Below are 16,245 nucleotides of genomic sequence, written 5' to 3' on the forward strand. Positions count from 1 at the left end.
CACCCATCACTCTAAATTCAGCGAGAACTATTTTATCATGGGTAAACACCGACGGCGGAGATTCAACATGATTTTTGCGGGAGCACAACAAAACAACAAGATTTAGAGTAGACTAAATGAGCCTTGAACAAGTTTGAGTGGGATAATCAATATATTGCGTCAAATTTAACAAAATAGACTAAAATGTCATTGAGCTCCTCCAGTGCTCCTCCGAGGCCCAAGGCTTGTCCTCTACACCTAGGGGTGGATCTAGCATCCCTCCTTCCCGTGGCAGCTCGCCACGCTTCCTAGCAGCGCCCCTTCTTGCGTTACATGACGTTACTTAGGATGATTTTGTCCAAAAAACTAGCATCGTAAAAAAGTTTACCCATATTTTGAGAAGTTTTTAGGTCCGGTAATATCTATACGGATTTACCACCACAAAGAAAATTAGAGAATAATCTAGTGAAACATGCAAAATGAACCCACCTACGGGCTAACCCAACTACCGACCTACACTAAAGCTAAACCAGCATCAAGGCCGGTAAGCGACATCATAAATATTCCCCATCACTCTAGATTCGGCGAGATTTATTTTATCATGGATAACCACCTACACGCTCCTATTAGCATCACGGTGTATATCTATATGCGCACAAACATGCATGGACGAGTAACATGTTTGAAATTTGCATGGATAAGGAACTGAACAGGAGATTTTTTTCCTCAAAACACAGGACATACAAAGATGCTCACAAATACGTATATACACTTACCCCTATGAACGACTGAACACACGCACATCATACCCTTATGAGCAACTCCGAGAAACTGAGTCTCATAAAATTGATCCGGCAGGTTTTGAGATTGACGAAGTCAACACATACACCTCGCTATCGACGGAAAACGTCACCTTACATAGAAAATAATATTCCGCCTAGGCATTAGAGCGTCAAACCTGGTGATTCCAACTCTAGATTAACAAGCATTTCTAGCGACCGGGCGTTCGTTTGACTTCCCATACCATGGAACCGAATACTTAGACAGGAGAAAACTCGACATGGCCGGCGCATGGGCATGGGGTGAAGAAAAAACTTTTAGCAGTAACTTCGGGTGTACGTCTGGTTGACACTGCCAATTCTTCTATATAAAGTTCAGACATGGCTTTGACGACGTTTATCAGGATGGATTGATGGAAAAACGACCGGCAGAGGCATTGAGGCAATATAATTCCTGGAGAGCGCGGTTGGATTATTGCTCTCTGAGGTAACTGTCGCAATATGCCGTTGAAAAACAGAACAGGTAGATTTATTACCGTACGTACATGATGGTCTACGTTCATACTATCGTGTATTGAGAGCAAAAAATGAGTAAAAAATCTAGATAAAGGTCACTGATAACCGCTACTGTACTGTCGTTCATACCAAAATTGTCTGGACTTCGGATATTTGAAATTTGAGTTTTAATAGGTATCTATACGTACGTGCACACATGTATCGCATGATGGAGTCCAATCTTGGAATGTTTATGGAGCAGCAGCATTATGCGTATGTAGGTGCATACATGGAAAGTTTCGCGTGGTGTGATATAATGCGGCGCCTCGGAAACTTTGGAGTCTTTACAAAAAGAAGAAGAAGAAGAAGCTATCTTTGGAGTCTTTACAAACAAAAAAAAGAGAGATGCGTGATGCCGTCTGGTAGGGCACCACGACCTTTGGCATGCTAAGTGCTTTTTCAGGGCTTTTCCGGGCAGCTTTCTTTCCATTCGATTCGGCATCTACTGATAAAGTCTCGCGAGTTGGTAGGGTTCGAGAATTCTCATCCAACACACTACCATGTGCACGTGCATGCGTGCACCTAATTGATCGAAAAGTTTAGGTGTACCAAATTCCGCTAGGTTACGTATGTGCACGAGCAACTAGCTAGCTTCATATTTTTCAAGTACACGCTTTAGTGCATAAACCTGTCAAGGATATTCACTTCAGTACATGAACTTGTAAAATGTTTGATTTAATACATAAATTTGGCTAAGTGATACACCATAGGTCAAAACTGGTCTATTTTTCTCTCTAAGTATTTAAATCATATTATGGCATTTTTAGGACACATAATATTGTTTTTAAACTTTAGTTGTTGTTTTCCATGTTGACATCATTATACATTGATGACTTTTTAATACATAGTATATCGTTTTATATTATTTCTTCGCAAGTTTCCAAATAATATCTCCGTATAAATTTTTACTAATATTTTTTTGTAAATTGAGTCATAGCGGTCTGGTTCACATTCCTTGATGTTTTTGGCAGAAAAGGTGATGCTCCATTTGATGATCTTGGGTGTTTATATTTGTGATGTGGTGCATGATTTCCTATTATTTAAGAAAAGAAACCTTAAAATACTCGGTGAAATGGTGCACGATCATTGTCAGTTTTGCGAGTCAGAGGTTTTAACTTTGGTGTCTCACTTAGGCGAGTTGATAAGACTGGAAGGTTTGTAAGTTTATGTACTAAATGAACACTTTCATGTACTAACGGTGTTACTCTGTTTTTTAAATTAAAAACACCCAAAGTGATTTCCGTCTACTATTAATTATAGAAATCACAACGAAAATAGATTGAAACTAAATTAACAAGAGCTAGGAAAAAAAGATAGTGTGTGTTGTGGCCATGAAAGTATATATATATGGCCTCTAAAAGGATTATAATGATAATGAGACTTAAGAAAAAGGAAATGTGGATATATTGAGTTTGTTGTCCGCCATGTAAAATTGCTGAGCTAGAGAGAGAGAGAGAGAGGATTGTGTGGTACACGTTTGCTTGGAGACTTGGAGCGCAAAACGGCATGCCGCCCGAAAAGTAAGGGTGGTCACTGTCAAGCTGGAATTAGCCTTGTGATTATTCAAGGGTTAGCTTGTTATAGTGTGTTAGTTAGTTGATTAGTACGAGTCTATATATATAGTTTGAGTTGTGTACTCGATCTTCTTCCTGATACATTCTCTCCTACGTACGTACGTGTACACTAGTAGTGTAAAAGCATGGGATCGACATACGTAGTCTCAATCACGTAGAAAAAGTATGACACACGTACTAGAAGAGTTAATTAGCTGCACGTATACGTGGAAAAATAAAGTAGAAAGACAAAGTGTAACCTACTTACATAATCCTGATGCAGGAGTAATAAGAGCATCTCCAGCCGCGTCCCCCAAACCGTCCCCAAAACCGCGCCGGATCGAGCGTTTGGGGGACGTGTTTTGTTCGTGCCGCGTTTGGGGGACGTCGCTCCCAGCCGCGTCCCCCAAACGCCGCCCCCAAACATTAAAAGTATTTTTTTTGGCTAGAAAGAAACTATTTAATAATATTCAAATCGGTTGAACATAAACAAATTATATATAAAACTTCGAAAAAATATAATTAAATACATATAAACTATCTACTTCTTCTTCTTCGCCGATGGCCCCGCCTCGTCGTCGTCATCGCGGTGGCGCTTCCTGCTCGTCACCTCTTCCGAAGAGGCGGTGTCGGCGCTCGACGCGTCGTCGTCGCCGGTGCTCGTCGGCTGCGCCTTGGCCTTGGCCTTGGCGGCCTTGGCCTTGGCAGCCTTCGCCTTGGCAGCCTTCGCCTTGGCCGCCTTCGCCTTCGCACGGGCCACCGCCGCCGCCGCGGCCTCGCTCTCTTCTTCCTCCTCCTCCCAGCCCAGCCATTCCTCCTCGCTGTCAACTGGCGGCGGGGAATCGTCGCCGCTGCTCGGCGTCCTGGCTTTGTCCCACCAATGGCGCCGGCCGACGGGCTTTCCCTCGCCGGAGGTGTCGGACGGGAGCTGGGAGATGTAGCTCATCGTCGCTGGAGGTGTCGGATGAATGACGGCGTACGTACGGGTCTTATTGAGCGCGGATGAACGGCGGCGCAGAAGTCGAAGAGAGCAGCGGTTGCTCTTCCGAGGAGTCGGCGCTCCATTCCGGCGGGGTTGGCGCGTCGTCGACGCGGTTGCCAATGCGACGGTTCCGCTTCCCGGCAACCGCACCGTCGCTACGTATGTGGCGGTTGAGCGTCCGAGCCGCCGACGGGTCGGCCCCGCGCCTCCTCGCCTCTCATTTCGTTGTGTCCGGCGTGCCCGGTGCGTCCCCTGTGGGACGGGGACGGGCTCGGGACGCCGGACACCGTATCGGGGCGCGCCGGACAAAAAAAGGCTTTGGGGCGCGCGGCTGGGAACGTTTTTTTGTCCGGCGCGCCCCAAATCCCTTTGGGGGACGGTTTGGGGGACGCGACTGGAGATGCTCTAAGTCCATAACAGGTAAAGAAGTCGGCGCCATCTTTGATCGACATGAGGATGGCAACAAACAGTATTATTCAAAACACCATGCATTGACTTCAAAATCTCTGCACTAGCTACTCCACTTGTTGATTAGTTTTACGTGCACAAGTTAGCTAGCAAGACTAATATGCAAATGTTTATTCTTCAACCACCATAGTTCATCGAGTTAGCTACTCTTATCATGATGGCAATTAATAGTGTGTGTTCGCTGGTAAAATCAAATACAATACCCACTACCGGAAAAGCTATATGTGTTATGTACGAAAACCTATGCCGAATGTTTTATACCGAGGCAATCTTCACCGTCCACGCTTCGCGGAGTGCTTTTAGTGCTTTGCTGCATATTTTTGGTACACGGCAAAGAAACGATCTCCTGTAGTGACTCCCTCCGGCTCTCTATATGCTTGTCGCAGGTTTGCCTAAATTCACATGTATCTACACGCTAAAATCATATACGAATCTAGACAAACGTGTGCAAAGTATTTAATTAGGACCAACATGAGTACATATTTTGAAAGAAAAACGTACACATACATCTGTATGGTGCAGATTTTGCTTACGTTTGAGTGATTGAGCCTGCTTGGAATTAAAGAAATATACTGTACTATTCGGGTCTAGTGTGTACGTACTACATACTTTTGCATGCGCCATGAAATTCAAACGGCCGTTTCTAGGGCAACTGGTGTAAATATATATGATCATGTTGACCATTCCAGCAACAATTATTCAGTTGGAACACTTCACATGAGTTGTGCACATCGTAACTACATTGGCAGCCTCTCATTCTCATCTCGAATGATATAATAAATTAGCTATATATTCATACTAGCTAGCAAGGTGCAGAGTCAAATGCATTGAGGGACACCTTTAGCGGAAAATGACCACTTTAAAGTAGAGCTTAAAGCATAGTGCTAATTAAGTCAGATTTGAACATTGATTGCCCTGTTTAGATAGTGATTTTTTGCATTTTTAGTGTCTTCAAAATTGTGAGAAAAGAACAGCTAATGCTATGAGTTTGTACGTAACGTAGAAAATTTCATAAAATAAATAACACCATTTGAATGCAAATACATATAGAGATACTATATTACTCTTGAATTTTTACTATAGAAGGTAAGTTGTCATTTTTATTGGTACCATACAGATGATAAGGCTAGCGAACCACTTTGCAAACACCAAGAAAGTCCATAACTCTTCTGGTTAATTACCGCATGCACTAATAGTTTCACATACATGAGAGAAGAGAGAGAACATCGTGAACATGCATTGAGGGAGAGGGGGCAGTAAATGAGATAGGCCTTATAATCCCTAGTACCATATTTAAAAATCTATTTGGCCTTATAATCCCAAACGAATGGAGTACTTAGAAAAAGCACCTAGAATGCTAAGTCTAGCTAGCTAGGGAAAGAATTTCAAAAGGCCGCGTCCTTGTCCCTTTCTATAATCTGAAGTTCTAAACTTATGCTGGAATGCAACCCCGAATCAGAATTTCACTGGAGATATCTACATAATATGAAACCCTTTCTTACCTTTCGCCCTAAGAATGTGGTCCCAAAGTCCACAATTTCATTTTTCCATACGTAGAGAATGCTTCACTTTCTTTGATGGTGGCGTCACTAGCTAGCTAGGTGGAGTAATGTTGATAGGTAGTCGCAAACTGCTACATTGACTACAATGTCAGCCACATGTATAATCTCTTCGTTGTTAAATTCCCATTATGGAGGAGAAATTTTAGCAGCACATATGTATTGATCTGACTCTTGGAACTATCCAAATGACATAATTGTGCGACTTCACCAAGTCATATATATCAAGGTACAATTTCAAAAAAATAATACTACATCAAGGTAGGTTCTATACATATTCCTATTTAGGTCTTGAAAGTGAATACTGTAGCTAGACATCCCTTTCCCCAATCAATAACAAGGCAACCTACTGAGTTAGCAACTTGAACTCTGTAGTTCCTGAAAATCGTTTTTTCTAAACGAATATGTCGACTTCTACATGCTTTCACACGCTTTTCTACATATGCAACTTGTCAAATAGCTAGAATAACCCAGGGCTCAAATATATTTATTTGTGTTTCCCATTTCCTTGGGGGAAGATCCATGCATTCCGGAGAGTTGAAATTGATTTAAATACTTCAGCTTTATTTTACTCCTAAGACTGCTCATAGTGGGAGTAACTTAGCTAGTAAGATCACACAATCCAAGACATTTTGGTGACATGGCATGGCAATGAATGAAGAAAGAGAGTAGGGTGGTAACTAGCTATGTTACCATAACATCACACACCCCAAGAAAAGTTGAGTCTACACCATAGTAAATGACACAATGCATGACACCACATATTAGTTACTACCCACTATGAAGGTAGTAACTTAGACTAGTAACATATGCCATGTTACTAGTCTAAGTTACTCCCCACTATGACTAGCCTTAATACCTTTGAACTAAGTCTACGCATAGACTATACATATATATATATATATATATATATATATATATATATATATATATATATATATATACCTAATCAACGTAATTAAGTTGTTGTACATACTGGCAGTTTTAAATCTTGAATATTTTTTTTGCGAATTTAGAGAGCTTTATTGATTAATCGACAGGATTACAATCACTCCGAAGAGTATCAACGAGAAAATCTGGGTTATAGTTGATCCACAGACATCTCCTCCTATCAAAACTAGCTCGTTTAGCACATAAATGGGCAGCTTTATTTGCATCACGCCCAACAAAAAATATGCTAAAACTAGTAAAAGCCCTCTTAATCTCACTAATCTCTTGACATATAGGCATAAGTTCTGATCTATTCTGGTCGTTGGCATTACATAAGTTGACAGCCATTTGAGAATCACTCTCAATAATCACCCGGTCATAGTTTCTCTCCATAGCATGTCTTGCACCATCAAGGATAGCCATTGCCTCCATAATCAGAGCATTGGCAGCATGGTCATACCATAGTGCTTGCCCTCTAATCATTCTGCCCTGGTGGTCACGGATGATGAAGCCAGTGCTTCCCGCCATTGTAGTTTCCAGGAAACTTGCGTCTGTATTGATCTTCAGCACTCCCTCATCAGGTGCCTTCCATCGCTCCCTTTTTTTTGGAGCCTTTTCCACCTTTTCTCGCCCAACTTGAGCGAGGTCGAAAGTAGTCTGCATCACCCAGCGTACAGATTCAGTGACTGACCGACCAGTCTCTCCATGTTTTCTAGCGTTTCTCTCTCTCCAGGATGCCCAACACCCACAAAGAACCATACTGGTTTGTTCCTTCGACAGTGTACTGCCATCAATTAAGTCCATGGCCCATGATCTTGGATGCAAGGTTGGAACTTTGATACCCATGGATTTCTTCAATTCCGACCAGAAATTCTTAGCCCATGTACAGCTGAACATAGCATGCTGGATAGTTTCTTCGGGCACGCCACATGCTTCACAAAAGCCAAGTTTGTCCATATGGCGCTCTTTAAGAATTTGTCTAGCAGGGACAAATCTCTTCATCACCCTCCACCAAAAACATCAGACTTTCGGTGGAACTGGTAGCTTCTACAGTCTCTTCCAACATGCATTATGAACCTCTCCTGAACCCGATGGTTGTATAGCTTGTTGATAGGATGAAATTAACCTATATGCAGATCGGACTGAAAAAACTCCATTTTTTTCCTGTGTCCATGCCCACTCATCTTCTGCAAATCTCCCTAAGGGTATTTGACGTATAGCACATTTATCTGTATGTATGAAATTTTCCTCCAATTTATCCTCAGACCAACGACATTTGTTCCATGTCGATCAGTTCATCGACCATTGTTGCTTTAGCTCTAGGGAGCTTACATAATGGCCGACCATTCATGTTAGCCGGTATCCAGGGATCATCAAAAATACGAATTGATGTCCCATCTCCCACTCGTTTAATTAATCCTTTGCTAAGGGCTTCTCTACCATGTAGAATTGCACGCCACACATGTGATGAATTCCTCCTACTCTTTGCTGACATAAAGTCCACATTGTGAAAATACTTTCCTTTGAGAATTCTCGCACACAACGATTCAGGCTTAGTCATCAGCCTCCATCCCTGCTTCGCAAGCATTGCTTGATTAAATAACTGAAAATCCCTGAAACCCATACCTCCAACTGACTTTGGAATTGCTATATCACTCCATTTTCTCCAGTGTATCTTTCTTTTAAGTTCATCTCCTCCCCACCAGTACCTAGAAACAATACTAGTGATCCTCTTGCACATCTTCTTTGAAAGCCGAAAGCAACTCATAGAGTATGTTGGGATTGCTTGACAGATAGCTTTTACCAACACCTCTCTGGCTGCTCCACTTAAGTTTTTTGCTACATATCCATTTACCAACTTTTTTATCCTCGTCACAATATGATCAAACTGGCCATCAACCAATCGCCCTAGGGCAGTGGGAAGCCCTAAGTACTTCTCCACTAAAGCCTCAGCATCAATGCCAGAAAAATCATGAACCTCTTGCTTCATCACATCAGAACAATTGGCACTGAAAAAAACCGCTGACTTAGCGCGGTTAACCAACTGTCCCGATCCAACCCTGTAAGCTTCCAGAATATTTTGTAATCTTTGAGCTCCATTTGATGATGCTTGTATAAACACAAGGCAGTCATCTGCAAATAAAAGGTGTGATAGTCAGGGTGCATGTACACCAACCCGTATGCCTCTTGATAGATACAAGGGCCCAGAATATTTAAGTAAACTGCTAAGTCCTTCTGCGCATAACAGAAAAAGGTATGGAGATATCGGATCACCTTGTCGTATGCCCCTAGTCGGTTTAAAGTATTCTGTGAAGTGTCCATTTACCCTAACCGAGAAGGAAACGGTCTCGACACACTTCATCACTAGATTAACCCATCCTTCAGCAAATCCTAGTTTCACCATTATAGCTCGCAGATATACCCAGTCTACGCGGTCATACGCTTTTGCCATATCCAATTTTACTGCACAAGCTCCACTTTTACCCTTCTTCTTTTTCAAATAATGAATGCTCTGGTATGCTGTTATTACATTGTCTGTAATTAGTCGACCAGGCACAAAAGCGCTTTGTTCCTTTGAGATTATTTCCTCCAAGACCGGCCTTAACCGGAGAGCCAAGACCTTAGAGGCGATCTTGTATAAAACATTGCACAGTGCGATGGGTCGATATTGTGAGAGCTCCTGAGGTTGCTTGACCTTTGGAATAAGTACAAGTACTGTACTATTTACAATCTCTGGCATTTCTCCTCCCTCCAAAAATTTCCGAATAGCTAAACAAATATCATTCTTCAAAATGTCCCAATGTTTGATATAAAATCCCGCTGTAAATCCATCTGGTCCCGGAGACTTATTTACAGGTTTTAAATCTTTAATAGGTTTGTCAAACCTAGCGATTCGGAGAGTGACACACCATGAATGCTGCGACGTTGAACAAGTTAAATTCACACACAAAACGGACACCATTTTTTTTTTGCTTTTGTCCAACAGGTGAACTGTTCACATACGTAGCTGTCACTGCGAGGCCGGAAGACCCAGACAAATGCATCCATTAATAGTGTGAGAGCTTGAGGGATCAATTCGATGCATATATGTGAATGAATATATCTTATATGTGAATGAATTATTGTATACTAGTTGCTTGGCTGTCTCATGAACATGGGCAGGCCAACTTTTTCTCGAATTTGAGCTTGTCTTCGCTAGCTTCTATACGACTATACCTTCCTGAGAGCAAGAGAGCATGGTTGACTGGACTAGGTCAGAAAAGTCAGACATCTCTCTCTCTCTCCGATCACATACATTCTTTCGGGCATAAATAGTACGTTTGCACACGGTAGGCAGCAAACAAGTACTTAAAAAATAATAGTACTTGCTTCGAGTTCATCATTGTTTGGCCAAACCAAACTCTCTCTCTCTCTCTCTCTCTCTCTCTCTCTCTCTCTCTCTCTCTCTCTCTCTCTCTCTCTCTCCTCTACATATATGGTTACAGTACTTCATTCTGCAGTTGCATCCGTCGTTGTGTTTTTGGCTTGGGATCAGATCGAATTGAAGTGCTAGCTCTAGCAACAGGGAGAGAGTAAAAATATGAGAGGGTTCCAAAGGAGAGGTGTCCGGCAGTACAACCGGTCTGACGAGCCGCGGATGCGGTGGACGGAGGAGCTGCACCGGCAGTTTATCGAGGCTGTCGACTGCCTAGGCGGCCCAGATGGTAAGTTCTTGCTTCCCTCTCTCTCTCAAACAAAACGCTCATCTCTCTCTCATCACATGCATGCCGGCCTGCTAATTGCACTTTTGCATGTGGATATGAAACTTGATTTCATGAATAATTTACATAGCAGGCAATATGTTCAATATCACAGTATGGATCGATATCGATGAAAGTCAGTCCTCTCTCCATTCAGTATTGGTTTAGTTGCGTGGTAGGTTAGGCCCGAGTTCTTTCAAGTTCATGTTGGAAGAAAGAAAACCCCACGTGATATTCATGCATGATGAACAACTTTTCTAGACAAAAGATATTTCTTTCTGGAGGTAAACAAATGATATTATGGCCCTTAATTTGGAGCAAATTTGTGCATGTGATGAACTTCGCTCCTCATTTATTGGCTTACTTTTGTTGTTTAAGGACTCACTATAATTAATGATGCAAACGATGTTTAGGACCTCTCCCGTCCAAAATTAGTGGATAATAGAAAAAATTGCGGGTATAAGCAGTTTATAGATTTTACTGCTGTAATCCTTCGCCAAAGTCAATAATCATTTTCCGTCACAAGAAAAGAACTAAATTTATTTCCTACAAGGAGAGAAATAACGTTTCTCAATACTACAATGCAAAGGCGCGTAATGGACAGTTTCCTTCTTCTATAAAAAAATATATATACTGCATCATCCAACAATACATATGAAACTCTAATATCTTGCCCATCCTTTTTTTCTATGGCTCTTAGATGTACTTGTGTTATTAATTCTTGGCGTCATAGTTACTAGTACTCGTCGTTTTTTGCAATAAATGGGAGCTGACCCGTCTTTTTGCCAAAAAGAAGTATTATTCATCCCAATTTTGGATAAAACTTCTATATTATACATATAGCATACTATTATTTGTAGATGCATTGATCCTAAATCTGTCTATCATAAATCAAACTGCCCCTTGAGAGTTTAATCCAATGTTGACATGCAAATTCTCTTTCAAAAATCTTGTTTGCAGAGGCAACACCGAAGCGAATTCTTCAGCTCATGGGCGTGAAGGGAGTCAGCATATCTCACATCAAGAGCCATCTCCAGGTACGTACGATCTACACGAGATGTTCACTTGCATAAACATTTCAGATTGTGTACCAAAACCCCATACATACATATATGTCTTGCATATGCATTACTCATATATAGCTTTATCCAAGAGGCCATGCATGACGCCGTAGCTTCTTTCTCTTTCGAAAATTGATGATCCCACAGATGCACCGATCAAGCTCAAGCAACAACAGTAACAACAGTGACGCCCCAGCCAACGCGTTTGTGAATCGTCATCAAGGTGAATGCGTCGATGATGCGTCACGAGAATGTAACACGGCAGCTGCTTCGCACATGATCAACGCTTCTTCTTGTAAGGTGCCTCGCAGTCGCGGGGACCACCACCACTCGACCTCGCCGCCTTACCAAATGTGAGTACGCATAACAATTTGGGTGTGTTAATGTGCACAACTGAGATGCTGATGCTGATCAAACATGCTGGTTGTGCAGACCGTCCATCGAAGAAGTTCTCAGATGTTGGGAGCAGAGTAGAGAGCTTCCGCCATGGAACTCGAGCATGCTAATCACCACAGAGAAGGTACTATTCTCAGTTTTTATTTATGCAACTAAAAATGAATAAACATATCCAGAGGAAGCAAAGCTTCCAATTAATTACCATTATTCGATCATACATATGCATGCTTGTATATATGTATGTTCTCTTCAATCTTTTTTGTTAATTATCTTAGTTTGTTTGGTGGCAGGCCCAAGATTCTGCCAAACTATTACTCCCATACATACTCACTGCAATGTATTGACTATTGTACTGTCACTGCAGGCGATCGGCTGGCCGTGTCACGCTGATTGCAAGACGAGTCAGAAGAAGCAGATGGCGGCGGTGTGTGACCTGACGCTGTCGATCGGTGTTCCGGGGGAGGATGAGGCGGACGCGAGCAGCGACATTGACGGCTCGAGCATGACTACTGAGGAGGCCGCTGCCCCGGTGAGGGATCGAGGAGCCGGCGACCTCCACCGCTCCACTTGTCTGAACCTAGACCTGAACCTCGACCTCGCTGTCCCATCTTCTTGGCTCGCCTGACCTGAGAAGCTGTGCTAGGCCCCCTATGTAAATACGTAGAGCTGTCTTTGTATACATCCTTTGTACATATCGATGTATATATTGTAGATCGTACGTGCTAGCATTATTTCGAAATATTTTTTGATAGCCATATATCATTTGAGAGGAGTATGCCACTATACATGCATGCATGAGTCATGAGTGCATATGCTATCTATGGCTCCTTTTCCTATTAGTCTGGTTCGGATTATAGATGGACTTCAGACAAAAAGAAAGAGCCGAGAGAAGAAAACTTTGGCCGAGTGAGGAACTTTGTCCCTTCTCTTGACCTGTCCTGTGACACTAGCTACGAGAGAAAACAAAGAGCTGAGAGAAAAAAAAATTGGTGAGATCAAAGCAAGGCAAACATCCTGCATGTACGACAAACATAGATGGACATGGAAGAAGTCATAGATAGATCAGCGCATGCGCCATACGACGACGAAGAACCCATGGGGACGAGATGTGTGCCGTGTGGTTGTCGAGAGCATTCTATCGGTCAATCCACATGCTAAACCGTCTGCGTAAAAAAATGCTTGGTTTAACGGCGAAAAGCGGAAAACAATATCCTTTCCGAGTGCTTCATGACGGCACACTCAGAACACACAAGAGACTCGGCAAACACACCCCTTTGTCGATATCACCGCACACCACAGGAAAGTATGTGGTGCACCCACACTAGTAGAAAACCTCTCATCCATCTAAGCCTTTAGTACCGGTTCCCTTACGAACCGGTACTAAAGGGGGCATTAATACCGGTTCCGTACGTGGGACATCAATACCGGTTCGTTATGGACCTTTAATACCGGTTCGTAACAGGAACCGGTATTAAAGGGTTTGGGCCCGATTTCCAGGCGGTGGTGGGGCCAGGGTTGCACCTTTAGTACCGGTTCGTGTAAGGAACCGGTACTAAAGGGTCTGTGCCTATATGATCGCGCGGCAGCGCCCAGCTCCCTGCATATCTCATTCTCACTTCTCCTCTCACATTTCCAAATATTCTCCACCTCTCACACTCCAATAATCTTTATTTTTCTCCACCATTTTAACAAGATTAACGGCATACATCTATCCAAGGGTTAGCAATATCATCCTTCCTTCCGGCGTTCCTAATTTAGCTCAGTTCTTTGGTAGTTTTAACACGTACTATTTTTGTAGTGCAAGCAAGGTGTTCGATTAAATGCCTAAGTTAGTGATTTTATTTTTTTATATGCAATTTGAGCTGAAATTATGGTATGTTTTGTAGGTTTTAATTAGTATCATCCCCGTCCTTACCGCTGTCGATCGCCGGCGTCGTCCCCTAGCCGGCACGGTACCACCTCGGTGAGCCCCTCTTCTTTTATAAAAAACAATTAGTTTTATGTGATGAACTTGAATATTAATTAAGTTGGTCACTCATATATCCATGATGTTGTGTACTTAATGATTTTTGATATACATATAAAATGCAGATGGATCGACAATGGATGTACGGTGACCGGTGCCATCCCGAGTTCATTACTGGCATGCATTATTTTCTCAACGTGGTTGAGGCAAACAGGCGGTCGAATGGTTTCATATATTGTCCATGTAGTTCCTGTAAGAATATGAAGGATTACTCTACCTCGAAGACCCTTCACGTCCACCTGCTGGAGAATGGTTTCATGCCCAGCTATAATTGTTGGACCAAGCACGGAGAAAGAGGGGTTATATTGGAAGACAACGAAGAAGAAGAGGATAGTGACAACTATCCCTTATTCACTGAAGACGGTGGTAGAATGGGGGAAGACGAAGCTGAAGAAGAGCTCATTTTCGATGAGCCGATTTTTGATGACCCGGATGACGATTTGGGTCGGGCCATTCTTGATGCGAAGATGAACTGCGGAAATGAAAAGGAGAGGTTGAAGTTGGAGAAAATGTTAGAGGATCACAATAAACTGTTGTACCCAAATTGCGAAAATGGTCAGAAAAAGCTGGGTACCACGCTGGAATTGCTTTGCGGTGGAAGGCGAGAGAATGGTACTTCGACAAGGGATTTGAAAAGTTGCTGAAAATAATAAAGAAGATGCTTCCAGGGGAGAACGTGTTGCCCTCTAGCACGTACGAAGCAAAGAAGGTTGTCTGCCCTCTAGGATTAGAGGTGCGGAAGATACATGCATGCATCAATGACTGCATCCTCTACCGCGGGAGTACGAGAATTTGAATGCATGCCCGGTATGTAGTGCATTGAGGTATAAGATCGGGCGAGATGACCACTGGCGATGTTGAGGGTGAGTCCACCCCCGGGAAGAGGGTTCTGCGAAGGTGATGTGGTATGCTCCTATAATACCACGGTTGAAACGTTTGTTCCCGGAACAAAGAGCATGCCAAGTTGTTGCGATGGCACAAAGAGGACCGTAAGAAAGATGTGATGCTTGAGACACCCCGCGACGGGTCGCGGTGGAGAAAAATCGACGGAGAGTTCAAGTCATTTTCAGATGACGCAAGGAACTTAAGATTTGGTCTAAGTACGAGATGGCTTTAATCCTTTCGGGGAGCGAGCTCCAGTCATAGCACCTGGCCGGTGACTCTATGTATCTATAACCTTCCTCCTTGGTTGTGCATGAAGCGGAAGTTCATTATGATGCCGAGTGCTCATCCGGGGCCCGAAGCAACCCGGCAACGACATTGATGTGTACCTGAGGCCATTGGTTGAAGAACTTTTAGAGTTGTGGCGTGACGAAGGTGTACCTGTGTGGGATGAGCACGAACAAAAGGAATTTAACCTACGAGCGTTGTTATTTGTAACCATCAATGATTGGCCTGCTCTTGGTAACATTTCAGGGCGAGTCAAACAAGGGATACAATGCATGCACACACTTGTTTAGGTGAGACTGATAGTAATTATTTGGGAAACAAGAATGTGTACACGGGGCATCGTCGATTTCTTCCAAAACAACATCACGTAAGAAAGAGAGGAAAGCATTTCGGAGGTGAGGCGGATAACCGAACGAAGCCTACCCGCCCTAATGGGGAAGTTATATATGATATGGTCAAGGATTTAAAAGTGATCTTTGGAAAGGGTCCCGGCGGACAATCTGTTCCGCATGATGTTGACGGACACGTACCCATGTGGAAGAAGAAGTCGATATTTTGGGAGCTACCCTACTGGAAATTCTTAGAGGTTCACTCTGCAATCGACGTGATGCACGTGACGAAAAATCTTTGCGTGAACCTGCTAAACTTCTTGGGCGTGTATGGGAAGACAAAAGATACACCGGATGCACGGCGGGACCAGCAAAGTATCCACGAAGGAAACAACTCTGAATCCGGAGAAGTATCAAGGTCACGCTAGCTATACTCTTACCAAAGAGGAGAAGGAGATCTTTTTTGAAGTCCTGAGTAGCATCAAGGTCCCGTCTGGCTTCTCGTCGAATATAAAGGGAATAATAAACATGTCGGAGAAAAAGTTTCAAAACCTAAAGTCTCATGACTGCCACGTGATTATGACACAATTACTTCCGGTTGCATTGAGGGGGCTTCGCAGGAAAATGTTCGAGTACCCATTGTGAAGCTATGTGCGTTCCTCAATGCAATTTCTCGAGAAGGTGATCAATCCACTTACTCTACAAAATTTACGGAAGG

The 16,245-nt window shown here is 42.9% G+C and overlaps 1 protein-coding gene across 1 annotated transcript; it reads left to right on the forward strand.

Moving 5' to 3' along the window:
* Nucleotides 1-10,257: 10,257 nt before the first annotated feature.
* On the forward strand, nucleotides 10,258-12,749 carry LOC124683847 (myb family transcription factor MPH1-like). The gene is made up of 5 exons (XM_047218278.1): nucleotides 10,258-10,509; nucleotides 11,506-11,582; nucleotides 11,754-11,959; nucleotides 12,039-12,126; nucleotides 12,367-12,749. The coding sequence occupies exons 1-5, from the start codon at nucleotides 10,386-10,388 to the stop codon at nucleotides 12,625-12,627; spliced, it is 756 nt and encodes a 251-aa protein (XP_047074234.1). The 5' UTR covers nucleotides 10,258-10,385; the 3' UTR covers nucleotides 12,628-12,749.
* Nucleotides 12,750-16,245: the final 3,496 nt, after the last annotated feature.

This window comes from Lolium rigidum, chromosome 1 (genome assembly GCF_022539505.1).
Source record: "Lolium rigidum isolate FL_2022 chromosome 1, APGP_CSIRO_Lrig_0.1, whole genome shotgun sequence".
Taxonomy (NCBI): domain Eukaryota; kingdom Viridiplantae; phylum Streptophyta; class Magnoliopsida; order Poales; family Poaceae; genus Lolium; species Lolium rigidum.